Source organism: Sparassis crispa (genome assembly GCF_003851025.1).
Source record: "Sparassis crispa DNA, contig_000004F, whole genome shotgun sequence".
In the NCBI taxonomy this organism is placed as follows: domain Eukaryota; kingdom Fungi; phylum Basidiomycota; class Agaricomycetes; order Polyporales; family Sparassidaceae; genus Sparassis; species Sparassis crispa.
Window position 1 is genome coordinate 2,472,572 of NW_020939751.1, and position 24,966 is coordinate 2,497,537.

At 52.6% G+C, this 24,966-nt stretch overlaps 9 protein-coding genes across 9 annotated transcripts; 3 read left to right on the forward strand and 6 right to left on the reverse strand.

Annotated features, from left to right (window-relative positions):
- SCP_0508380 (predicted protein) lies at positions 1 to 4,551 on the forward strand (the record flags this gene model as incomplete). The annotated part of the gene is made up of 1 exon (XM_027758894.1): positions 1 to 4,551. The coding sequence occupies one exon, from the start codon at positions 1 to 3 to the stop codon at positions 4,549 to 4,551; it is 4,551 nt and encodes a 1,516-aa protein (XP_027614695.1).
- A 2,734-nt stretch (positions 4,552 to 7,285) lies between these two features.
- Positions 7,286 to 9,160, reverse strand: SCP_0508390 (hypothetical protein; the record flags this gene model as incomplete). The annotated part of the gene is made up of 9 exons (XM_027758895.1): positions 7,286 to 7,394; positions 7,453 to 8,170; positions 8,238 to 8,284; positions 8,337 to 8,495; positions 8,551 to 8,661; positions 8,748 to 8,792; positions 8,844 to 8,925; positions 8,985 to 9,026; positions 9,082 to 9,160. 9 exons carry the CDS (start codon positions 9,158 to 9,160, stop codon positions 7,286 to 7,288), a joined length of 1,392 nt encoding a protein of 463 aa, XP_027614696.1.
- Positions 9,161 to 9,629: 469 nt separating this feature from the next.
- On the forward strand, positions 9,630 to 10,984 carry SCP_0508400 (DNA repair and recombination protein; the record flags this gene model as incomplete). Its single annotated transcript, XM_027758896.1, has 9 exons — positions 9,630 to 9,654; positions 9,723 to 9,992; positions 10,046 to 10,093; positions 10,150 to 10,265; positions 10,321 to 10,455; positions 10,519 to 10,618; positions 10,694 to 10,760; positions 10,825 to 10,891; positions 10,964 to 10,984. The coding sequence occupies 9 exons, from the start codon at positions 9,630 to 9,632 to the stop codon at positions 10,982 to 10,984; spliced, it is 849 nt and encodes a 282-aa protein (XP_027614697.1).
- A 139-nt stretch (positions 10,985 to 11,123) lies between these two features.
- Positions 11,124 to 12,089, reverse strand: SCP_0508410 (Probable 5-formyltetrahydrofolate cyclo-ligase; the record flags this gene model as incomplete). The annotated part of the gene is made up of 6 exons (XM_027758897.1): positions 11,124 to 11,248; positions 11,300 to 11,410; positions 11,491 to 11,535; positions 11,604 to 11,759; positions 11,819 to 11,947; positions 11,999 to 12,089. The coding sequence occupies 6 exons, from the start codon at positions 12,087 to 12,089 to the stop codon at positions 11,124 to 11,126; spliced, it is 657 nt and encodes a 218-aa protein (XP_027614698.1).
- Positions 12,090 to 12,582: 493 nt separating this feature from the next.
- On the forward strand, positions 12,583 to 13,217 carry SCP_0508420 (PIG-P-domain-containing protein; the record flags this gene model as incomplete). Its single annotated transcript, XM_027758898.1, has 3 exons — positions 12,583 to 12,788; positions 12,869 to 12,987; positions 13,039 to 13,217. 3 exons carry the CDS (start codon positions 12,583 to 12,585, stop codon positions 13,215 to 13,217), a joined length of 504 nt encoding a protein of 167 aa, XP_027614699.1.
- A 519-nt stretch (positions 13,218 to 13,736) lies between these two features.
- SCP_0508430 (predicted protein) lies at positions 13,737 to 15,596 on the reverse strand (the record flags this gene model as incomplete). The annotated part of the gene is made up of 3 exons (XM_027758899.1): positions 13,737 to 13,784; positions 13,854 to 14,263; positions 14,321 to 15,596. The coding sequence occupies 3 exons, from the start codon at positions 15,594 to 15,596 to the stop codon at positions 13,737 to 13,739; spliced, it is 1,734 nt and encodes a 577-aa protein (XP_027614700.1).
- Positions 15,597 to 16,599: 1,003 nt separating this feature from the next.
- Positions 16,600 to 19,856, reverse strand: SCP_0508440 (hypothetical protein; the record flags this gene model as incomplete). Its single annotated transcript, XM_027758900.1, has 7 exons — positions 16,600 to 16,618; positions 16,670 to 16,956; positions 17,025 to 18,001; positions 18,060 to 18,277; positions 18,362 to 18,915; positions 18,977 to 19,220; positions 19,696 to 19,856. The coding sequence occupies 7 exons, from the start codon at positions 19,854 to 19,856 to the stop codon at positions 16,600 to 16,602; spliced, it is 2,460 nt and encodes an 819-aa protein (XP_027614701.1).
- An 835-nt stretch (positions 19,857 to 20,691) lies between these two features.
- SCP_0508450 (Catechol 1,2-dioxygenase) lies at positions 20,692 to 22,085 on the reverse strand (the record flags this gene model as incomplete). The annotated part of the gene is made up of 8 exons (XM_027758901.1): positions 20,692 to 20,868; positions 20,921 to 21,094; positions 21,143 to 21,267; positions 21,326 to 21,454; positions 21,508 to 21,710; positions 21,762 to 21,824; positions 21,891 to 21,955; positions 22,008 to 22,085. The coding sequence occupies 8 exons, from the start codon at positions 22,083 to 22,085 to the stop codon at positions 20,692 to 20,694; spliced, it is 1,014 nt and encodes a 337-aa protein (XP_027614702.1).
- Positions 22,086 to 23,521: 1,436 nt separating this feature from the next.
- SCP_0508460 (Bifunctional epoxide hydrolase 2) lies at positions 23,522 to 24,744 on the reverse strand (the record flags this gene model as incomplete). Its single annotated transcript, XM_027758902.1, has 2 exons — positions 23,522 to 23,533; positions 23,584 to 24,744. The coding sequence occupies 2 exons, from the start codon at positions 24,742 to 24,744 to the stop codon at positions 23,522 to 23,524; spliced, it is 1,173 nt and encodes a 390-aa protein (XP_027614703.1).
- Between the last annotated feature and the right edge of the window lie 222 nt (positions 24,745 to 24,966).

Consider the following 24,966-nt stretch of genomic DNA (forward strand, 5'->3'; position numbering starts at 1 on the left):
ATGGATCCTCAGGCTCAGCTCGCCGTGCTTGCTGCTGGCCTTCCCGAGGACACCTATCACGCTCTCGAGGCAATCCTTCGTGATCTTGACCACCGCGTTACTCACGCTCAGGCCCCAGCCCTTTCTGCCGACGATATCCGCATTGCCCTCGAACACGGTTTTGCAAACACCCAATTCAATCTCCCTCCGGCACATTTTACTCTCCCGCCTGCTCCTCCTCTGCCACCTGTTTCCGTGCGTCCCGGCCAATTCAAGGTCGACCTCGCACATTTCCACGGCAAGGATAGCGACGATCTTGGTGCTTGGCTGACGTTGATCGAGGATTACCTCCGAGGTCAGCACATTCCCGAGGTGGATTGGCCGTTACAAGTCCCGATGCTGTTCCGTGGTGAGGCTCAGCGTTGGTACGTTGCACAGAAGAAGAAGATCGGGCGCGGCTTTACCTGGGCTGAGTTGCGAAAGGCTCTGACAGACAAGTTCGATACGCCGTTGCGTGTTGAGACTCTGCGCAATGAGCTGCGTTCTGTTCCTTGGAAAGGGAACCTTACTCGATATGCTGCCGCTTTCCGCGACCTCGAGACTCAGATTCCTGAGGTTGACATGACATTTGGTGACCGCTTGTCGAATTTTCTCAGCCGTCTTCCAGTCGAGTTTGCGAAGGACATCCGCCGCGACAAGCCGAAGAATGTCGAGGAGATGTATTTTTCAGCGCGCGAGATTGAATGCCTCTCAAACCTTCATCATGTCCCTGCGCAGCATCAGAACAACACAAACGGTTTCCGCAAGAAGACGAAAGGGTTTACTCACCGTCTTTTTTCATCATCTTCGTCTTCTCCGTCTGCCGCATCATCCTCACCTTCGGCTCCTCCTACGTCTTCGTCACCATCTACTGGTCCAGTTCCGATGGACCTTGATGCGATGGAACAGCTGCCGCCACTGAAGACGAAGGATCGGGTTAGCCGTGTACGTTGCTTTAACTGCAATGGCCTTGGCCATTATAGCCGAAATTGTCGCTTACCTCGGAAACGTCGTCCTCCGCAGGAGTTGAACCTCTTCGAGGGAAGCGAGCCCCCACTGTTCACTGATTGCTGCGAGGAACCGTTGGAGTTATCAGTGCTTGATCTATCCGATGATGCACCTGAACCTCATTTATTGCCCACCTATGCTGTCCAGCTCGCTCCCAGTGTCAATGCGAAGCCTCTTCAGCTCGCGTCGGCCATTATTGATACTGGTGCCGCCTACTGCTATATCAAGCCGTCAGTTGTCAGAAGGGCTAATCTTACGACGTACCCTATGACGGCTCATTCTGTTCGCGGTGCGGGTGCCACTACCACGTCAGCTTGGGCTCATTTCGCCATCAAAATTGGGGGTTGGCAGAAGCCGATTTGCGCATTCATCTTGGACACCGATACACTGCGCTTCGACATGGTTATCGGCCAAGAATGGCTGCAGAAGTATAATGCGCAGCCTGATTGGGCTACGCGCTCTTGGTTCTTGACGGATCCGCGTACTTGTCAGGTTGTACGGCTGCATGCCATGACTGTACAGCAGCCTCTTCCCCTGCCGCGCGTCGCTGGAGCCGCTGCATCAAACCGTTGGGCTTCTCTTGTAGCTGCCCCATTGGAGTTGTACTCGTTAGCTGAAGAACCTGTAACTGAGTCTCCGCAGGAAACCTCTGGCCACAAATCCCCACTAGCGAAGATCAAATCGTTTGGTGCGCGCTTGCATGCGCGTATGAAGGCAAAGTTTCCACGGTTATTTCGTACGAAGCTTGGTGCACCACCGGCAGGTCGATGTGAACATGTCATCGATGTGACTGGAACACGACCAATTCGTGCGCATGGGCGTCCTTTATCGCCACCGGAGCACGAGGAGGTTCGGAAGTTTGTTGACGAAGGTCTGCAGGATGGAATTATTGAACCGAGCAAGTCTCCGTGGTCCGCGCCATTGATTCTCATTCGGAAGAAGGACGGGAAAATGCGGGTATGTGTTGATTTCCGTCAGCTTAATAACTTCACTGTACGGAATGCTTACCCTCTTCCTCGTATCGATGATTCCTATCAAAATCTTCGTGGCGCGCATTTCTTCACGACCCTTGACTTGCGATCCGGTTACTGGCAGATCCCACTCAGTGCTGCATCACGCCCGCTGACCGCGTTTGCTACGCATTTCGGCCACTATCAGTTTTGTGTTATGCCTCTCGGCCTCTGCAATGCACCTGCGACTTTCCAGAACTTTATGAACGACCTCCTTCATTCGCGTCTTGATCGCTGCGTAATGGTCTACCTTGATGACATCATCATCTACTCACCGAACCTTCCGCAGCATCTCGCTGATGTCGACTGGGTCCTCACCCGTCTTGATCACCAGGGTCTGATCCTACACGAGGACAAATGTCAGTGGGTTCAAACCGAGTTGACTTATCTCGGGCACATTGTTTCTATTGCCGGTGTCCGTCCGAATCCAGAGAAAGTCCAGGCCATCACTGAATGGCCACGTCCCGATAACGTTACTCGTCTTCGCGGTTTCCTCAATCTTACTGGCTACTACCGCCGTTTCATGAAAGGGTTTGCGAAGATTGCTGGGCCGATGTACGATTTATTAAAGGGCAATCCCCGGAAGCGTGCTGAAATTAAATGGTCAGCCCCTTGTGAACAGGCTTTTGTCGCTTTGAAATCGCGACTTACCTCTGCTCCTCTTCTCAGTTACCCGTCACCTTGGCGTCTCTTCGTTCTCGATGTTGATGCTTCGGGCCATGCTATTGGTGGTATCCTCCATCAATCGCAAAATGATTTTCCCAAGGGGGAGGGAGATTGCTCACGCTTCGCGTTCATGGAGTCTGATCTTCGGCCGATTGCTTTTGAATCACATCGTATGACCCCGACTGAGCAGCGGTACTCCGCGCAGGAGCGCGAAATGCTTGCGATTGATCACTGTTTGCAGAAATGGCGAAGCTACGTTGAAGGCTCACCTGTTGTTGTGCATTCCGACCATGAATCTTTGAAGTACTTCTTGTCGCAGAAACATTTGGGTCGCTGTCTTGCCCGTTTCGCCGACAACATCGCACACTTTGATGTGCTAATCCGGTACCGCCCCGGTCGTAATCAGCTTGCCGCTGATGCATTGTCCCATCGTGATGGCCAAGCTGATGTTCCAGACTACGAGGCCTCTGGCCCATTGTTTGCGAACCCGATGGAGCCAGCAGTGGACCATGATAGGTCAGCACTTTTCGAGACTTTGAAGAAATGGAGAGAAGACTTACTTCGAGATGCTAGTGCTGAGCCGAGTCGTCGCGGCTTCCTCGTCCGCGATGGTGCACTCTTTCACTCTGTTGACCTTGGTCAGGGCGAAGTCTTCTTGCCAGTTCCGGTGAACCTTGACGAGGCCTTGCGGGTCATTCGGGAGGTACACACCGACCTCGGACATCTCGGTGTTCGTGCAGTTGCGGAAGCATTGAAGTCGCGCGTATGGCTGCCAATTGTCACTGAGTTAGTCGAATTCGTTATCCGTCGCTGCGATGCTTGCCAGTTCACGCAGCGCGAGGCTCCACCTGCCCAGCCGTTGCACCCACTTCCTCGTACAGATGCCTTTGATCATTGGGCTTTCGACTTTATAGGTCCCCTCGTGAAATCGAAAGAAGGAAATGAGTATATTCTTACCGCCATGGATCACGGCACCGATTTTGCCTACGCGACTGCAATTCCACGCCGTTCTCATATTGCTGTCATCGCATTGCTGCGCCGCCTTATCACGACCCATGGGAAGCCTTCCACCGTCCTCACGGATAATGGAGAGGAATTTCTGTCGTATCCTTTTCAGAATTATCTTCAGCGATTAGGAATTCAGCACTTACACACCTCGCCATACCATCCGCAGACAAATGGCCGCCTCGAGAAGTTTAACGATATGCTGGTACAGACGTTAGCGCGTTATACGGCTCCCAACCGACAGGACGAATGGGATCAATACTTACCGGATGCACTTCTTGCGCAGCGTGCGCACGTCAGTCGGAGCCATGGCGCGTCACCTTTCTTCCTTGCGTTTGGTCGTCAGCCCCGTCTTCCGCACGAAATGACTTACGACCTTCTTCGGGCGCCACCGACCGATGCGGAGATCGCGACGTTGCAAAACCGTCGTCTCGAGCATGTTCAGAACCTTGAGAGGTTCCGAACCGAGGCGAACACGCGCGCCTTGCGCCGCTTGCAGGACGAGGCGCGCCGCCGTGAGGGTACTTACCACGAACGCGCGCTCGGGATTGGCGATTATGTCCTTCGACGTTCGGAGAACCCAACGAAACTCCATCCGCGCTGGGACGGACCCTTCATCGTTCACGATGTCACTGACTGGAACGTTTATCAGCTCCGCACACGAAACGGCTACATCCTTCGTACCTTGTACAATGCTGCCCGTTTGAAACGTTATCACCCGTCGAATATGGATCCCGAGTTATGGTACTCCTCTGCCGACCTTCAGCGTCGCGACGCCCGAGCGCGAATGCAACGCCGACTCGACACCAGTCTCGGTCGCGCTGGCACCTCTCGCAATGCCTAAAAAAATGGTGTCAGCTCTTTTGACGCATGACCTACCTTCTCTTATTGTCTTCTGTCTCCTTGGTTGTCAGTATTCGTCGTTTATCTTGCCGGAGCAAGGTTCTTGTACGAGGGGATGGTGTTGGGCCTGACGACGTGTTCGGTTTGGTCTTGTTGTGTCCCTTCCGAAAATGGTATGTCTCTGTTTCATTTTGAGGAGATCTTGTACGACATATTCTCAACTCAGTTCCCCTATTCCTAGTCATACGATTTCGTCATTTCCTGACCCTCTGACAAGTCACCCGCTACGTATGACGACTCGTCCTTATTCCCATCGAGATTCTGACTCTACGTAGCATCGATCCCACGGCTCAGCTTGTCTCTCGCTGACTACACTTATCTCTGTACTGACTCAGACCGATTGTACTGTACGAGTATTTAAGTAGGCCGAGAACGACGAATACACCAGAATTCTCTCGCCCCGTTTCGCAGTCTCACCGGTCTGAGCTCCGTAAGAAATAGGGCGATACCACAGACATACTCGCGAGCACCAGGGACAGGCTCGAGTTGTTGGATATTCTCAGAAAATACTCATAGAGCATGAAGGAAGAGATATCAATGCTGTCTAGATACATCTGCTTGCTTGGGGCCTTTAGCTCTCTCTGTCTGTAGCTGGCATCTCCATGCAGAGGTACAATCTCCATCCAGCTCCGGATGGAGCCGAGGAGATCTATCCTCTATCCGGAGGAATCCCGATTCCCTGATGTGTTGCTAAGAATGTGCACCTCTGCCTGAAACCAAACTTGTGCAATCTTCTTGTGCAGTCAGAGCTCATGTGTAGTGATCAGAAACAGGCATTAATACTTATGAAAACATGCAACAGAGCACGAAATTTGAGTTGCAGTAGCATGGTGCCCAAGTCATGGAGAATGCTCATGTCAGGAATGCCATTTGTGGCAGTCATTTGCCATATTGGGTAGGCACATGACACGGGGCCGCCCGCGCCGGTAGGTTACAGTTGTTTGCATATGAAACCGGAAACATGGCGATGAAATCTTTTATTTGTTCGGGACAAATATTGCCTTAACGAGTATCATTGAGTCCTCTCCGTGACTGACTGTTACGTATGCTGTTTACTATGAGTCCCTAATTATGAGCCAGCAATTGCATGAGCTTATTGCTCACTGGTACCATCATGACAAGTTCCCTGTGTTTGACATGGTGCAGGTGTCTGGATATCACAAATCTACCATCTACAAAATTCTGCCACTCTACCGGGGGGTACTTACTGCCAGGTCTCCGATCCACTTGCTCAACTGCAAGACCACCCCAAGCACTTGATGCAGGTTGTATTCACTCTCCTTGAAACAAATTCAGCAATGTATTTGGCCGAGGAGTGAATGCCACAGTGCATGGTGCCACTGCACCGGGGAGCAAGAGCTAGTGTGACTCTCAGTAAAAACGGGAAGTCAAAGTGTAGTCGGCCAATTTCAAAATTTTGGCAAATTTGACTATTACATCAGGAAAAGTCAACTTCTGGTTAGCTCCATTTAGCTCCGTTATCTTCTTAATTAAGGAGGTCCTGTTTCTTATTTGGCCAATTAAAGCCAATAGGGGTGAATAATGGAGGAATAAGAGAAGGGATCTCCTTATTTTTCCTTAATCAAGGAAATAACACTGGTAAGCAAAAGTTGACTTTTGCTGATGTACATGACTACTTGTGACTATTCTTACGGTTTTCTGTAGTGCATGACCTCATATTGTTTAGACCATCTCTGTACAGTTATTTTCCAACCCCTCAGTGCAGAAAAAAGCAACATATGAACTTCAGAATGCCATGTATTCTGAGATGATCAACTGTGGTGTCTGACTTTTACAGACTATAATTTGATGGCAGTTGATCACATAATTTCTTGGCATGATGAGTTTGGTGACTGTAAACAGACTTCTCTGGACTTTACCTGACCATGGTGCCAAAATTTTGAATCTGATTGACTTCAGCCTAACAATACCTGACTTAAATTGACTTCCGGTTTTTACTGAGTGTGACTGGTGTCACCGACTCGGTCATACTAAATAAGGTAATATTTGGCCTGAACAAATAAAAGATTTCATCGCTGTGTTTCCGGTTTCATATGCAAATGACTGTAAACATGGCCATAAATTGCTTAAAATGGAAGCCACCGTGGGATGTCGCCATTTTCGGACAAATCTCTGGCGAAAAGGCCAAAAAACGGTCCGGACAGAAAACTGCAAAGTCCGGGGGTTTTGGCGACGACCTTTGGGGGAATTATCCAGGGTCCTGGCAGACTCAAGCAAGTATGGCATGAAAATTGCGATGCGCTGGTACAACACCAGGAACAGTTGAGATACTTGTAGCCCAGTACACGAACAACATTACAATTTGATTCAAACATGGACAGCATAGCACATGAAGTGACAGCGCGAGCTTTTGCAGAATAAATAACCCAATAACAGAAATAACGTATTCCGTGTTATCCGTTCAAAGAGACAGTCCAACCAATAGCCCAATGACGAGACATCTAAAGTCTGAGGAAACGAATCAGCAATCAACCTGCGATTGGACCAATAACAACATACATGGAGAGGGGTATCAAGTGTTTTTGAGACCGAAACGTAGGCAGAGAAGAATTGAGGACGAGGACGTGATGCATGCTAGACTTGAAATTCGCGTTTCACTCCGAGCAAAGCAGAAGACAACACAAAGACAGCAGAATGAAAGGCAGGCTAAGAATTTAGGCGGCGTACGGAGACCGGAGCGAAGGCGTAGAAAGGTTCGACAAGTGCTGCAGGTGGGGAAAAGTCCACTGTCCAGCGCGTGACTGCAACGGATTGCCCGACCAGCTACTCGAGATCGCTGTTAAATAAACCCAGGCAAGTAAGAGTTGTGATGGAGACGTACAGCGAGGGAGCAGAGTTCGGCCGCACGGTCCCAGCAACGGGAACATAGACATGGGTGTACAGAGAAGGGGATGTCGCATACGGAGAAAGGTGATAGGAATTCACGGCAAGAAGGCCAGTCGGGACCGCCGCGGCAATGTGTGCTTGACCGTTCGGCTCAGTGTACAGCGGCCCGACGGAGGCAAGGACCGCATCGGGAGGAAGGGTAGCAGGAATCATGAAGGGGGCCGCATGAGGGTTTAGACCGGTCTTCGCAAAGTCTTCAGAGAGGCCGGTCCCAGTGTTGAAATCGGAGCCAGTCGGCGGTAAGTACTCGACCTTAACAGGCTTATTCGAGTACATCTGCCCATGGAGAGCGTCACACGCTTCCTTGGCTTGGGCAATTGTGGCATACTCGATCACAACCGAGATATCACCCTGAGTGACGTCCACGGAAGAGCATGGAACGATTTCAAGGCTCTTGATTTCGCCGAAAGGACAGAGTAAGGGAAGAAGGTCGGCAGTCTGAGAGAAGATAACAGCCGGCAGATTGGTGACCAGAATTTTAGCCGCATGAGCGGACAGTATGGGAAGAGGCACTTGTTCGGGAAGAGGGGTCGTGGCAAGGGAGACCGCACCAGACGAGGGCGCTGAGTGGACAGAGCCAATGTCGAAAGGCGGAGACGGAGAAGGCGAGTGACTTGACAGGACAGTCATCCGATCGCCTCCGTCGAGGAAACCTGCATGGAGACGAAAACGTCGGGAAATACGGTAGGAGTTAAAGTCGGCTACGATGAAATTTCGCACCTTGCGAGCGCTGGACAACGGCCCACGAAACGTCTATCTGATGTCCTCTGCAACGCGAAGAAATTATGAGACAGGCGAGATAACTCGAAGGTAACATACTTGATGTCGGTACGGCTCAGCGCATCCATAGCACGTTTTGCTTCTTCGTGATTGCTCATGACGACAAAACCGCGGCGTCTGGATGCGTTGTCCACCGTCGCAAGAATAACTGCGTGGGAGACCGTTCCGTAGCGGGAGAACAAGTCCACAAACTCGGCTCTTCTCGATGCATGAGGATTACAGACCATCACCGCATGAATGAGAGCAGACATACTTCGTAAGATCGAAAGGCAACCCTAGAACGTAGAGATTGCGGCGCATGTCTTGCTGTCTGCTGTGTTTTACCACGCGCGGAAAGTCCGGAGCAATCGAAGCTGTGACTGTTCTGTGATAGTATTGTAGAGTAATATAACGTGAGATTCGGCCGCATATAATGAAAGCCGACGACAAATTATGCAACAGAAAACGTACAACGGTACTTCCGCCACATTGTAACCGGACATGCACAACGCTTTCCTTGAATCAACATTAACGATCGGCAATATACAACTTGAGGTATACACTCACTTGGCCGCGTCGTTCGTATGGAATGTCAGAAAGAGAGCCCGACGACTTCCTTCGGTATGTTCTTCGCATTTACGTACCTCACCTGGAATTTTCACCGTGAGCACTTCGCCGCAAGACCGAATGCGAAATAGCAGGAGGTACCGATAAGATTACTGAACAATTCCACTATGTCATGTCGGCTCACTTCATGTGAGCGGTATGAGAGACGTATATAAACAGTGAGCAAAATACAGCGTACCGTATTCCACGATGTTCTCCACCTTGACCGTGTATGTGTCTCTATTGAACTTGAAAACGGGGTTCGGAGTGGAAGTCATTTTGTGAGAAAGGGAGGTTCGCTGAGGTTTTGGAGCAGATTCTATTAACTGTGGGTGTGATTCTGGAATGACTATTGACGTTGTAGGAGCAAGAAACGAGCAAGAACCAAAGAGAGATGAACTTCGTGAACAAGAAGGATCGGCAGCGCCCGAGATGGTTGAACGATATCTGATGACCGCACTTTTCCACGCCACAGACGTGTCGCAGAGCGCTAAGTGATCCCGCGCTTCTGCCTGGCACAGCGCTAGAGGCTTGTTCAAGTTGTTCAACTGGCTACACTTGCTAAATTTCAGGTAGTAAGTACAATTTTCAAAACTTATAACTTGTAGAAACCACGTCACATCTTGCAAATGATAAACAGAACTGGAGAAGATGTCGGATAGGCTGTTATCAATGCTATCTTTGCCCCAGTCCACACTCTCTGCCTTAACCCGAGAAGGATACGAGACGGTACAGGATTTAGCCACCATGACACCAGAACTTCTCGCTGAAGGTACATTCTCATGATGAGATGAACCACAGTACGGCTTCGGACATGACTTACTTGGAATTCTTTCACAGGTCTAAATATCCCTCTGACGTCGTCGCAAGCCGTATTTTCAGCGACACAGGCGCCGAGAGCCGTCCCTATGACTCAATCAGCAGCATCAATGGTCAGTTCTGCCAAGACGTATATAACGCTCTGTGACCCTCTAGACAAGCTTCTGGACGGGGGCCTGAAGAGAGGACACATTCTGGAGATATCCGGCCCGCCAGGAAGCGCGAAAGAGACATTGGCAGCAAACATCGTTCGAAGCTTCGTCAGTACGGGGGACGAAGTTCTCTTCATTGGTAAAATTACGCATTTGCTAGCTTCCATGCTTCCATGCTCAAGTCAGGAACAGATATGCAGAATATGATGAGCCCGGCTACCCTGAACAGAATTCTACACAGTAGGCCCCCCGTTGTTTTTCTCATGGCATACTTCTGTGACGTTTTGTGTCCGCAGAATCATACGTTCCTCCGGAACACAGGAAACTCGTACATCATCTAAATCTGCACAGTCTTCCGGACCTCATGATTTTCCTCAATAATCTACCTTATTACCTGGGTACACATCCAAAGGCAGGGGCAAGTTGTTGCATAGTAAACTTTCCAATAACAAAATTAAATTTAATAGATTACTCTGCTCGTATTAAACTCACTCTCTTTCCCCTTCCAGTCGGCCGTTGGACTCGGGATCCCAACCCGGAATGCGCTTCTGGAAAAGGTCAGGCAGACGCTGTCCAAAACATGTGCGTCCTCAAATTTAACTGTAGGTGACTTTTGCACATTTCGGGCGGTTACGACAGCCTTATGGACGCGGACATGAATCCAGATCGTAATCACAAGCCAGCTCGCGACAAAAATGCTCAACCCCGACGGTTCGGCAGCAAACTTTGATACGGGATCCAGAGCGGTAATTGTTCCTCAACTAGGTTCGTTACGCCACTTCGTTGCCAACGGCAAGGCGCCTGTAAACTGAGGTCGAACGTCTTATTCGTCGATGACAGGAAATACATACCTCCCTTCGGGCAGAACGTCCAGGGTGATTGTTGTTCCACAGACACGATCAACGGGGTCAGTTGGTTTTTCGTTGCACAAGAAGTGATGCGACGTACGGTGGCTCATCGTGTTGAGCTAGTGTGCTGCGTCTGCTGTTGTCGCCAACACACGTGCAAGGCCGCCGACGTGAAGAGAGCTACGAAAAGGCAAGTCCACTTTCACTCTGGACCAGTTACATCGGGGGACGCCCGCATTGTTGATCACGCGAATTTTCTAAGATCGGAGGTGCGATACAGTAATACGTACAACCCACATCGCGCAGCGCCTCGTGCGGTCCGCAATGTCGCACACGATGCACACTACAATCGATATGTCATGCGCAACGGGAGATGCTCGGAGAGACGGATGGTCCCGATAGCAACAGCAATACGAGCCATTTCATGCAGGACCGTCCTCCCTGCGTATGAACCCGTCTGGCCCTACTATTACGTCCATCTTCCAGTCGTGCAATGCGGTCGGGACCCGTTCAGCCACGAGGATCTGTTCACGCAGGGCTAGGGCCACTGGAGATCGCGGGTCAGTGCTGTGCACTGACGCAATGCATCTGAACACACCTAGTAAAGGCTTTCGCCGCATGTTTGTCGTAGCGGTGTACGCAGATATGTAACGATCATAGTATCCCTTGCCGTACCCCAGACGCGATAAGGATCGATCGAATGCGAGGCCTTCACGTTACCCGGCATCGTCAACGGTGTGGGGGATCATCGGGCGATACTAAGAGATCGCTGGGGAAAGCGGCGCGTACCTGGTAGTAAGATCAAATCGAGTGGGTCGCTCGCTTCGTCCAGCGCTGCAAGATGATCTCGGTAAATTCCAGTGCACTCTACTCCGGTCGTGGCAGAGAATGGAAGTACAGACCATTTTGGCGTCGTTTCTTGAGGTACTCAAAGCCGGGCTCGTTGATTCCCCATATACCGGGAGGAAAATCACGTAAATCATCTTCGCTGTGGACCCTCAGAAAGTCCATCTTTCCCTCTTGGGTAGCATCAGTTTTAGGGACGAAGAGGGTCTTTCCTACCGATAAGACAAGGATCAGTCCGATAGGCAGTAGATAACAGACCGAGACGTCACACCAGCCCGCAAGATTCCAGATACCAGTGCAGAAGTATCCACTTCACCGGATGGCATGCTGAGATAGCAGCTGATGGTCTGGCTAGTCTGAAAGAAGGGAGAGGCCAGCACCCGCTCGGTGATCACCTGGGCTGTGGACCGCGATTAGTGGAAAGGGGCCAGTAGAGTCCGACACATTTTACATTGCTGCTGAATGTCAGATGATGACAATGATCTGAGCATCGTCCGCATTGTTTTTGCCAGGACTTTCTTCTGGCTCTGAATCGCGGCCATATCGAGGTCCACAATCGTGTGTATGGGTCCTCTGAGACTGAGTGGGAAGGTGAGATGACAATCTGCAATGGTTCTAGGTCATGAGCTGGTCTCCTGAGTAGAGTTGGCAACGAGGTGCAATGCGGTGGCTCGGAAGGAGAGATGATAGTAAGATGATAGCTGAATCGGAATCAATTCAGTCTGCACTGCTTGGGCAATTTCCGAAGATAGCGTGTTGTATGGAATAATTTTCTGCAGCCGACACAAGACGCAAGGATGACTGAAAGTTCGCGATGCACATGCCATCTCATGCCATGTATGTACGCAAAAGTTTGTGTATCTTACTGCCAGCGAGGTGTTTAGCCTTTCCCCCATCAAAATGGACTACACTTTCCATATCTGGGTTCACACCAGAACAACGTTGCTGCGATCTCCCGACTCGGAGGTGGCATATATGTTCCGTTCTGATATGACTGATTGCTCTGGGTAATTGGCAGCCAGAGAGGGTTCCGGCATGGCTGAGAACAACCCAACGTCCCCCATCGCTCCTCTCGCACCGTACCCTCCTCTCCCGCCGACGGAGTCCCGCAGCCGGGCGCCGGAGTTCTATGGATTTGTTGCCTGGACGTCTACCTATCTCCTGTTCAGCCTCTATCTCCTCTGGGCACTCCTCCCCGACGAATATATCGTCTGGCTTGGCGTCTCCTGGTATCCCAACCGGTAGGTAACAGCCGTGCACTCCTCGTGTCGCTTATTTGTTAATCACCGTCCTACTGCCTGCTGCGACCGGATCGTTGCAGAGAGTGGGCCGTGCTCGTGCCAGCCTACTCGGTTGCGGTAGTGCTCCTGACATACTTCACCTACTTCGCGCTGGCGTTTGCCGGGACTCCCGCGTTCTCTGATATTAGCACGATAACAGGTGCGTCGGCATCGCGCGTATCGCAAGGGCCATCCGTCTTAGCAGCCACAGATTCCAAGGCGCATCTTCCGCCCGTTGATGCTCCAAACCCCTACCTCGCGCATGCCCAGCCGGGCGTGATCCCGGAGATGTACGACATCCCGATTGGCCTCGTCAACCGCGTCGTGTACGGCGGTGCGCGTCCTCAGCGTCGCGCAGTAGAGGCTCGGGGCGATTCCACCAGCAGCTGAGCCAGTTTGGAAGGTCCATGCGTCGGGTAGATAACGACTGTACTTCTTCGCTGATAGAGTTTGATATTGGGCATGACGTGGCCCATAAGGCGGTCGACTGGCCTCGAGCCCCTTGCTCGAATTCCCAGTGGTGTACCGTAGGCTAATTTCGTAAATCTGTGTATTAGGATTTTTCTTGCGCTCGGGGAGCCGTGAGCTGTTATGTCCGCGCCGTTTCTGGGTGGTCTGATGGGTAAACTACGCAGAGGTCGTCATTACTGCATTAACTACAGTACAAGGTATGAAGTGCCCGATACACCAGGTTGAGCACCAACGTGTACGAAGTTCCGATAGACGCACTAAGGCATGCCAACGCGATAACATGTGAGTGGGTCAAGTACATCCTCCAAACCTTGTCGTACATAAGCAGGTTCCGTAACGAAGCCGTGCCGAGCAGCGGGGTTCTCGACGTAAACACGAAGTAAGTAGACAAGAGCTAGCTCATGAGAAATCTGGCGGAGAATCGATGCATGCGCGCAGTCAGAAGCTGTTGGACGAGATGATAGCTGGGCCGGGCAGAGTGCGCCACTGCGAAAACGAACCACGCCCGTTAGTCAACAACGTACGGGGGAGGGGAGCGGGCGCAGCTTAATATACCTGGCGCGGGATGTATGGGCTGCCGCTCGCCTCGTCGTATGAGTTCCGCTCCTCGTAGCGGTCGTCCGGATTCCACGTGGGCGTCGAAGGCTTGACGGGTGGTAACGGAACAGGCAACAGGGGGCACGATGGGTGTGCGTATTCCTCATCCGAATCAGATGGGGCGTCTCTCAGATAGTCCGCGTTGGTCCGCGTGGCGAGGCTCTGGGGGACCCATCTGAGCTTCGCCGGGAGTTTCCCGACCTCATGCACCTCGGACACCAATGGCGTGTCGAAGCCAACAGTAAATTGGGACGGAGTCGAACTGGTGGTGTCCGAGGAGGGGAAAATGCCGTGGGTGCGCAAGTGACGTTTAGCGTTAGAGCGGACTGCGAAGCTCTTGTTGCAGGTGGGTATCGGACACTTGAATGCTGCGGTCAGATGCATCAGAAAAAAAAATTGCGCTCGAGGAAAATACAGCGACGTACGCTTCGCGCCAGAGTGGGAGTTCATGTGCGTAGCGAGCCCGCTCGGGCGGGGAAACATCTTGAAACAAATGCTGCACTGATGCATCTTCGATTTCTTGTGAGACGTTTTGGGCCGTTCGGACTGGGCATGGTCGAAAGGGGAAAGGCGCGGAGACGAGTGGGCTCTGACGGACGAATGAGGGCTACGCGTGCGCTGTTGCGTGGGATAATCAAACTCCTGAACGCTCGTCGACTCACAGAAAGAGGTGTCGAATGAAGATCGCGACCAAATATCATGGAAGGTGGACTCTCGGGACACACGGTGTCCTCCTGGGTTCGCGGCACCATACGACGTACGAGATACCTCAGAGGCTGCAGAGGGGGGACTGCTGTCCGAGTCCCCATCGTAATCCTCGCCCGTATCCCCGTCGTACACCAGCGACGGGACGGCAGAGGGGCTGAGCGTACTTGTCACGGACTCCACGGAGTTGCGCCGCTGCTGAGGGGCGTACGGCACCGATCGCGATGATCGAGTATCTGGCAGCGTAGCCGAGTCGGTGATCACCGGCGCGAGAGGCGATGTCGATGAGCCGGTCGGTAAGATATGGAGCATGGGGTGCATCGAGGAAGCGGGGAACCCCATAGAGGGCGAGACGAGATTGGGTATTGGGTGTGCGAGCAGCCGCTCTGATGACACCGGAGCCTGGAAATCATTCCGCGCACCAATGTATTGCTCCTCCGCCCCATACACCATCCTTCGCTCCGCGCCACCGCTCCCGGTACGCATGTGAGAGCGCGTCCTGTCAGAAGAGTCGAATGCCATCATCACGTCGTCCGCGCGGAACGGCAGAGTCCCCCCGTTATACTGAAGGTCGTAGACCCCAGTATAGGCCGCCTCGTCAAGGAGAGTCCGTTGCGAAGACTCTGGATATCCCACAAGCTGAGAAGCAGCAGAGTCGGAGTAGTAGTTAGCAGAAGTGGGAGCATGGTCGCCGTACGCGGAATCAGCAGAAGTGTTCGGATATTCCATCTCCAGAGAGTGGACATCGAACGACCACGACTGCCGCGGTACGAATGACGTGGGGGGTACGGTCGTGTTTAGCGACGCGAGAGCGGGCTGTGCAGGAGGGACATAGTACGTAGACGGCGCGTATTGATAGCGGTGACTAGGTGGGGCGCCAGGTTGCGCGAATTGTTCTGCGAGCTTGGGAGGCTCCATTGCCATGGCAGCGGTGGACCTCGAAGTCGCGTCAGTCTTGTGCCACACGTCACGAAGGCACTGCTTTCTGGTGAACATGAGGGTCTGTGTCTAGTGTCGGTCAGAGAGCTGGTGTACGAGACTCGGAGAAGACTCACCAAGAAGTGTATAGACTCGAGGGGGGGAGGTCGGGGAGAAGATGGGGTATCGAGGAAGAGACCCGGGGTGCTTTAGAGTCTGAGGAGATGAACGGTCATGTCTGCGGTGGACGAGCAGCGGACACATCCTGGGCAACGCGCATTTCATATGAAGGTTAGATGAGACACGAGACAGGACCGTGCCTCACCTGCCATAGCTGGACGACGCAGTTGAATAATGGGAATCGTGAGATTGGAAACCGCGTCCCTGTCCCAATCTGAGGTGTTCCAGCGCGCCACTTCTCATCTCCTTCTTATCTCGCTGCATCATCCATCTGTCACCAACTGCCCATATTCGCGAATCCTCCTAGGAATCTCTCCCTCCCCATCATCCAGCCCCGCCGGGCAACATCAGACTCCAGCACAAAATCTGCCAGACAGTCAGTGGTAAGCTCGCCAATGCAGATCGCGCTCGGAGGTCCTAGATAGAGCCTGACCCGCCGACGGTTGCTCGGGCGTCTGTGGGCGACCGAACGAAGTGTCTGATAGTTTTTTGGCTCGTGTGCGTTACGTATACCACGCATTCTCTTGATGAAAGCAACAAGAACACAATGATGATTCAGACTCCGCGACCGAATTTCCTCTTGCGCGGTTCGATCGGCGTGTCTTGGTTGAGATCGGTCTGTGAAGATACATCCGTCAGCAGGACACCCTCCCAGCACTGCAGACGACACAAGTAGGACACATAGAACACAGCATCTAAGTTTCGTCAGCTCATGGATCCCACACTGCTGCTCAGAAGGCTCCGAGTGACATGAGATTTCATCGATATTAACGCGAGAAACGGAAGCGGAACCAAGCAATGGCGTAACATGCACGATAGACTCGACGATAGTACGCCCTCGCAATGCCTCAACATCATCCTTCGTCGAATATCAAAGATCTTGTGGGGATTGTCAGAACCATCATCCAGCTGCCATCCACCTGCATGTTCGTGAGGTCACTCGCACACAATAACAGGCGATCTCTGCTCACTTGAACTCCGCCAGCCTATTCCTGGCAGTCGCTGTAATGTCTTCCGCCTTTTTTGAGCCTGCGGACCCGGGCCGTGCATAGCTGGCGTCATGAAGAAGACTCGTCTTGGGAGTCGTCTTTGCCTCTTCCATGAACACTAGGCTTCTCCTGCCTGCTGAACGTAGATCCTGCTGCTGCACTCCTTTCCGCTTCGAGCCAGGATGAGCGGAATGTGGTCGTACTTGCAACGGCCTTTGTCGTCCATCTGGTGTCATCGTGGTCTCGCTGCGCCTCAGCGGCGCAAATTTCTGTACGATGAACGAGATTATCAGGATCATTAATTACCGCCGAGGAAAGAAGCGGTAATGAACAGTACCCGTTCGCCGCCAGGTGCCCGCTTCCCGCTGCGCGCCCACTTCTCCCACCATCCAAGGGCGACCGTCTCGTTCCGCGCCGCAATTTCTTGCGAGTCTATTACGTCTTCCAGGTCATCCACGTCCACCATATCCTCCCCGCAGAGGGCCGCCTTTTCGCGGACGAGTTCTGCCGAGTCATCTGGGGTCACAGGCCCTGGCGACGAAGCACCGCTGCGTACCGAACGCAGTGATGCATCAGAGCACTCGATCTCACTTGTCACGTCGTCCCAATCCCATTCTCCAAAGGTGTCTCGGAGATCGGGCCCGGAGTCCACCGGCCGCCCTAGTGCCTCCTGGCCGTCACGCAGCGATGGTGTATTGCGGACTAACCCTGCTCCGACAGCATCCGTACGCCCCCTTCCATCTCCAGTATCACATGAGAATCTTCGTGCTCTGGATCTGACAACGGGCGGGCTGGAGAGTATGTCTGCACCAAAGTCGTCGTCCTCGTTGTCTCCATACGGCCGCGATGCACCTGTAGGCCGTAGAGGAGAGGAGAGTTCCGGGGTATCCAACCGCGTCAATGACGGCGACGGAGAGATGTATCCGTCTTCCTGCTGCACAGGATCTGGGTCATCCATTAAAATATCGTCATCGTCAAGTACCGGCTCGTTCTCCTTGTCCTCGACATCATACACCAAACGAGACGGGCCAGCCTCAGGGAATAATTTCTTGTGACTGGCATTTTTGTTCTTGGACTGCGGTGAAGGGGTCGCCCGACAGAAGAATTTTGAGGAAATAGGTCTCGAGGCAGGGTTTGAATATTCTTCCTGCTTCTTTCTTTTCACCGCCATATCCTGCTCCATCACCTCTGCTAGTGTCCGCTTACCGCTAGATCGCCCCGCTGTGATCACCACTTTCGCTGAACTTTTCTCCGCTTGCGCACCGTTCATCCGTGAACAACTCTTAGGTGTAGTGGCCGCTTTTGACTTCGGTGCTGCGAGCGCAAGACGTAAAACATAAGTCACGAACTCTCTGTGAAATGTCGGACTTACTGAAGAAATGCAACAGCCCACCAAGTGGAGGTTTCTCCGACTCTTTACGTCTCTCCTTAGCTCTATCCTTATCCGATTGACCGATGTTTTTAACGTTCATGGGGATGGCCTTGAGGGCCCGAGGAACGTAGGATGGGTTGATATCTTCCATAGGAAGGAGGCTTATAGGACACGCGTCGCCCTCGGCCACCTGCTTTGCCAAAGACGGCTCGATATTCCTAGACACAACCAACAGGCAAAGTGGCGTCAATACACATGTTCTCCGCCTGCCACTAGAACCCACGCGGACGCGTCAGACTTACGCTCCAACAAAAGCCTCCTTTTCGTCATCCCATTCTTCGTCATGCGGGAGGTCGTTCAGGTGGACGAGCTGCTCCTGCGTGGGGTCATACACCCGCTGGTGCAGGAACACCTTCTCCGTGAGCCGGAATGCCTCCATGTAGCCCTTCGGCACCTTTTTCTTTCCCTCCAGGCTCAACGCGCGCACCACGTTCTCCGCCGTCTTGTACCTGCGCAACAGCGCCCACGCCGTCTTCAGGCCGATGCCAGGGATGCTGGGTAGGTAGTCGCACCCGCTCAGGATCGCCATGGCACGGAACTGCACGTCAGACCAGCCCAGGAGCGAGATGCCCCCCGCAGACGTGTCCGTCAGCGACGCGAAGTCCGTGCGTGCGATACACGTGACGCGGCTCGCAGTCGTGTCGAGTTTGAACAGAACGCGCCTGCAGCCGAACACGAGCAGATCCGAGTCCTCCGTAAGTATGCCGTCGACGAGGCCGATCCGCTCCATATACGCCATTTGCGCGTCAGCTTCGTAAGGGGCCACAACATACGGTACGCTCTCTGCACGCAGCACCTGGACGCAGGCCCAAAAGTGAGAAGGGCAGATCGCTCATCGATGCCTAGCGACCACAGACCTTGATCAGTTGATATGCCATCTGGGGAGTGACGTCGATACATTTGACGTAGTACTCTCGTGCTTGGTTATGCTTGCCTTGGGCAGCGAGCGCGTTAGCTCGCGAGAGGTTCTCGTCCCGCTTCTGCTTCCGGGAAGATTCGGTTCCCTTCTTGGCAGGGAGTGGCCCGCCGTCGAAGACTATGTACGGCTGGATACCGTGGTGTCGCAACAGACGCACCCGATGCATAGCATAATCAACGTATCTGCAAGTCATTATACAGGAGTTTTGTGAGTAACCTGTTCAGGAAGGAATTATTCCAGAAATAATGGGTTGGAAATTTGATCATGGTCTCGAATCCATCGTAGCATGATGTCTCGGCTGGTCAATGGATTCCGAACGTCGCATGCAGATGCATACACACCACTGAGTTTTTTAGAAAGGAACGTTCACATTTGCGGAACGGGTATTCCTTTGTTGTTCTATCGCGACCACTGACTTTACACCTCCGGACAACGCCGCTCATCGGCATAGTCTCGCCAGAGGGCCACACGAATGCGCATTTACAGGAAAATGCGTCACGTGTGTATCACAACAGCAATGTGCAAGAGACCTGTAAACAAGGTGGTGCCATGGTGCAGCATGTTAGATTCGCCACGAAGGCCACTAGTCGGCCTGGACGACAACACAACAATCGAACACCGCGATTAGAGAAAATAGCCTGTCACAGAAAGACTCACTTGGTTGTCCTTTTTCCAGTAACAAGCTCCGGCGCGCACCCATAGGTGCCTCTATGAAGCCACACGTAGGCGTCGACGGCGATCGTCTCCCCCGCAAATTCCGATAAGTGCCTATTAACTTGTATATCTTTCAGTAGAGGTAGCAAGCCAGAGATACCCATTGCCACAGATCAAGATGGTGGATAGAAGAGACTAGAATGGAGGTGCATTGCAAGAAAGTGAAGGCCTAGGGAGGCGCGGAAGCAAACATACGCGACGCGCTTGGGGGTCATGTGATCGCGGCTCTTGGTTGAGCGCTTACTGAAAACTTGTCTTCGGCCTTGCTCTGAACCGCGGCAACTCCGCGCTCTGGGATTGTTCTCCCGTGCTCTTTCACTTGTTTGATGCCTCCTTATACCGGGGTCGCATTACGGGATAAAGCAGCCAAGAGCCTAGTGCTCGTCACCAAGTGATTGATGCATGCTGGCGAGCTCGGGCGTCGACGGTTTCTCTACGTTGGATCTCGCTCGAAACAGGTCCAACATCACAAACGTTTCGTAATAGAAAAAGCGGCATGCAGTAAGTCACTGGTACCGGTGTGAGTGCCGTCCGTGGACCACCTGAACAATTCTCCCTATATAGGTCAGACGGGATCACATCGGGCGTCGCTACTTATTCTCAACCAGTTCATGCGCACGTTGACATTGTGAGTTACGCAAGCGTGCGATGCCAGAACAATGTTTACGGAACTCGTTCAGGGTCGATCTGCCACCAATGGCAGGCTCCGTATTGTTGAGATGTCAAAGTCGCGAAGAGAAGTTCCGAAGGAAATCCCAGCGTAGCCACAATCGTAGAAGTGCCGCAGCCTGGGCGTTCTGCACGGGGGCGAACCCAGCCTCAATCCATTCCATGTCGAGGTCAGTGATCACGGTCCTTAAGGGATGAGTAATCGGTAGGTGCCTGTACATGAAATACGCCAACGCTAACAGTTACATCAAATACATACCCATGACAAGATCAAGCAGAGACAGGGACAGCAGCGTCCTTGACATGTTCCTTTGCGAACTGCTCTCGCGCCGCTCTGGAATCAGCCTCCGGGACCATTACGATGTCGAACTTGAGCAACTTGAATGAGCCGCCCTTGGCGAACCCTCGCTTAAGCGCCTCGGCGTCATCGTTCACGTCCGTCAGTTTCTGCGCGCGTTCTGAGTATTCCGTCACCATTTCGAGTGAACGGGACACATACCACCACGAGCGACTTCTTGACGCCAAACACCGCGTCACTGCTCAGCCAGTCGTCGCCCTCGGGATAGACGGCGGTCACAAGCCTGTTGTATCCGGGTGCCTCTACTATGAAGTGCAGATGGTTCGGGCGCATGTTGTGTCGACCGAGCAAGAGGAGCATGTCTCCCACCGGGCCCTAATCACATGGTTAGCGAGATGAAACGCAAGGCCTTTTACGACTTACATCGCCGGGAATGGGGTACGGGACTGGCACGACAGCCCGGAATTCGTATCGTCCGTCAGGGCCACTCTTTACACGACCTCTGCAATCGGGTGCTTCACGATTCGCGTACTGGGTATCATAGAAACCTGGAGAAGTGACCATGATGAACCGAGGGCGAGTTGATGCACTCGAAGGTAGGCATACCGTGCCCATCCGTCTCCCACGTCTCGATGGTCGCGCCAGCGATGGGCTTCCCGTCGGTGCCCAACACTCGACCCTCCACATACATGTATCTTCCCTTTCCTTCCGATGCGATCGAGCTACCGGTGTCGACTAGCGCGGAGGGTATGAAGGCGTTATTGACGTGATATGGAAAGCACACTCACGGTCAGGCGCATCATCCGTGTGGAAGGGCCCAAGCACGCTGCTCTCAGTGCCCCCGCTGATAGGAGGATTGTTGATGGCATCGACCAGTGCGGACACACCGAGCGTGTCAGACAGGAGGATACACTCCTGCCGTATGTCGGTGCACTTCTGGCCAACACGAGTGAGGAATTGGATGGTTGCCATCCATTCTTCGGTGGTAAGACTGGCTTCATCTGAGCGACGGTAACGAAGAGATGCAAGAATAATAACGCACGTAGTCTCCTCGACGAACTGGTGCAAGTGGAGGATCAAGTTTCTGAATAGGAACCTATGACGTCTGCAATAATGCACCATATGAGTTTGGGCATTCAGGTATCATGATGATTAGCCTGGTGGTGCGTACGGGTCAGGAGTCAATTCCACGAGCTTCAACAAGTTCTCCGTGATGAGCTCCGGTTTGTCGGGAAACTGCAGCGTATTTAATCATCGTCCGTCCGATATGGAGTCAATGCAAGCATACCGGCAACTCGAACGGAGGCGCTGGAAGTCCATTCGATACCGCAACATCTTCGAGAGCAGCACTGAAGTTATCGGACATTGTTGTGTAGGATTCGAATTGGTTGCGCTGGAAAAGTGGGCGGGTGTGGTGGTGGACGGCTCCGCCGCAGCGCACCAGACGTATTTATGTCGCTCCTATCCCAACACTGCGAGAACGCTGGGCCCATTTCTGGCACTGGCAGGTCAGGGGGTCATGGAGGCCGCCAGCGGTTGATCACTTCCAGGTGTTGACGCGCGGAAGCGTTTAACGGATGACATATCCCTGCCAGTGGTACGTCTTCTCGAGGCACTCGCAGCGTCCCACACCCTTCTGCCGAGCACTGTCTTATTCATGGCGCGCTGCTTAATCCACTCAGATGCCCGTCGAAAGCCATTCACACAACTTCCTATTGACTCCGATGCAGAGGATTTATCAGGTGCTCCAAGTATGAGCCACGTGATGCGGGATGATAACAATTGGCAAAACCCTTTGCTTAAGACTGCCCAGAACCCAGGAGCTGCAGAAATTTACTTAATCGCGAGAAATATACGAACAGTGAGGCCTGAGGTTCGTTGAAGTGCATTGCAACCTGCAGGACCATGGTAGCATGTACGAAACCAGTCGGCGCGTTACCATTTTTGTGGTTAGGTTGTCCTAATTTGGACAAGTACTAAGTACGGGACTTCCACCCAATTATGTACATATGTAGCGGGAATCTAATCAAAGGTTGCATTGCAAGACATTGTACTCACCGTAAAACCGTACGTTATTATAATTACAGCTGTATACGCGTATGCTCCGAAGCAAGTGGTGTGTGAGCTCACAGGCCTTCCCTCTCTCGTCCGGACTCCGTAGCCACAAAACCACGTGTGAAGTGACGGGCTGTGAACTACAGTCTTAAATCAGGATGCGCTCCGTAAGTGTTAAAAATTCGACCACGTCTCGCTTATTCGAGAGCGAGCAGGATGCCGCCGACAATAGTGATATCAAGCGTGTGACGTTGTCCCTGACAGACATCTGAATGCAGCGCTAATTCTCGAACAAGGCTTCTTCTTTTTGGAATCCGGAATCGGTCGACGGGTATATCAAATCGCATCGAAGAGACTATCGGAGACGGCAGTCGCGGTATGCACAGGTGACTCCACGTCGCGCATTATGCGTCCTCTATGTATTGCTCCCGTGCTCAGGTTTCACAAGATGGATAGGTATCAGGAAGACGTCACACTTGGAAATCTAAGTGGCATCTAGGATACGTATGCGCATCACGTTTGCGACAACAGACACACAAGAGCTTCTGGAGACACTGAGGGACTCGTTGAAATAAGGTGCTAGTCATACATGCCATTTGGGGGGCCCAAATTTAACGAAGACAACGAAGACAATGACAAATGACGTACCGCAGCAATGATATTTACCACGGAGGGTAAGACTTCGTACAGAACGAAGGAATGGCATTGAGGAAATATTGACAGATTCAGCTCATCAACAGCGGGTATCTACTGCTTCACCTGCTGGGCCAGCTCAATAATCAGTTCAGCACGAAAGTGATGCTACGTACTTTGTTCAAAAATCGCGCCAAATGCGCAATCACTTGCTCAGGCTGCTCTTGCTGTACCCAATGACCCGCGCCCTCCACCAACACGAAATCCTCTTCTTCCATCTGCGCACAAACATCGTACCGCATTTTCTCCGCGGCTCCAGGGGTCTGATAGACCCCCCAATCCTTCTTCCCTGACAAATACATCGCCGGCACTTCAATCCGCTTTCCCGCGAAAACGGTCAACCCTCGAGACAACTGCGCGTCGCGCATGCAGCGGTACCAATTCAATCCGCCCTGGAACCCGGTGTGACCGAACTGTGCGGTAAACAGCGCGAGCTCAGCATCCGGCAGCCAAGAATTGCGCTCGGCTTCGTCTTTTGAAGGGGCTCCGCGCTGCACCACGTCAGCCATGGTAGCTTCGAGGGGCATGATGTAGTAATGAGGCATCGTAGCTAGGTTGGCGATGTTCGGAGCACCAAGTGGATGCGGGTCATTCTCCGGCCAGTCTGCGCTCTTCATATGAAAGTATGCACCCAGAAACGCGGAGAGGCCTTGGGGCGCATGCACCATGTCTGCGTTTGCGTCTGGTCCGCTGAAATACGCGGTGTAGTGTTTCCGCGGGGGTTGAAGCGCCGCTAGAGCCACATCAACCATTTGTGCAAGTGACGTGAGCTGCTCAGTGGCGGGCGAGTGAGGGTTGTCGACGTCAAAAGGCAGAGAAGGAGGCCCCGTGAACGGTGCGCTCATTAGCACCACAGACTTGAACACATCTGGTCGGATGAGAGCGCAGTATCCTGCAACGCCAGAGCCAAAGTCGTGGCCCACTACCGAGGAGACAGTACGATACCCAAGTGCATAGGCAAGAGCGACGATGTCAGTCACAAGGTTAATCATTTTAAATGGCTGAAGGTCATCCTCGTAAGAGATGGGGCGGGTATACCCCGTGCGTGGTGTGGTTCTCCCATAGCCCCTCTGGTCGGGAGCGACGACTCGATATCCTAATGCAGCGAGAGGTAACATAACTTTGCGCCAGGATACAGAGAGTTCGGGGAATCCGTGGAGTAGGAGAAGAAGAGGGGAAGATGAGTCGCCGGTCTCCAGAATGTGCATATCGAGGTCCCTGATGGGCACGGTCCGCCCTCTGATACCGTCCGGGAGCTGATAGGCAGGTGAATCCATAATTCTGGGAGGTACAGTCCATCAGTTCATGGTTTAGCCCTTCTCAGTCAACAGTAAATAAAGAGTATTCTCGTTGACCACGGCACTGCAAAGACACCCTGACATATTCACAAGTATAGGTAACAACGGATTCATTTTGAAGCCCTCGTACGCTAGCCACACTTGAAGATACCTCGAAGGTGCAATCAACGTGTACGTTATTTCTCAACGAGAATCCAGATA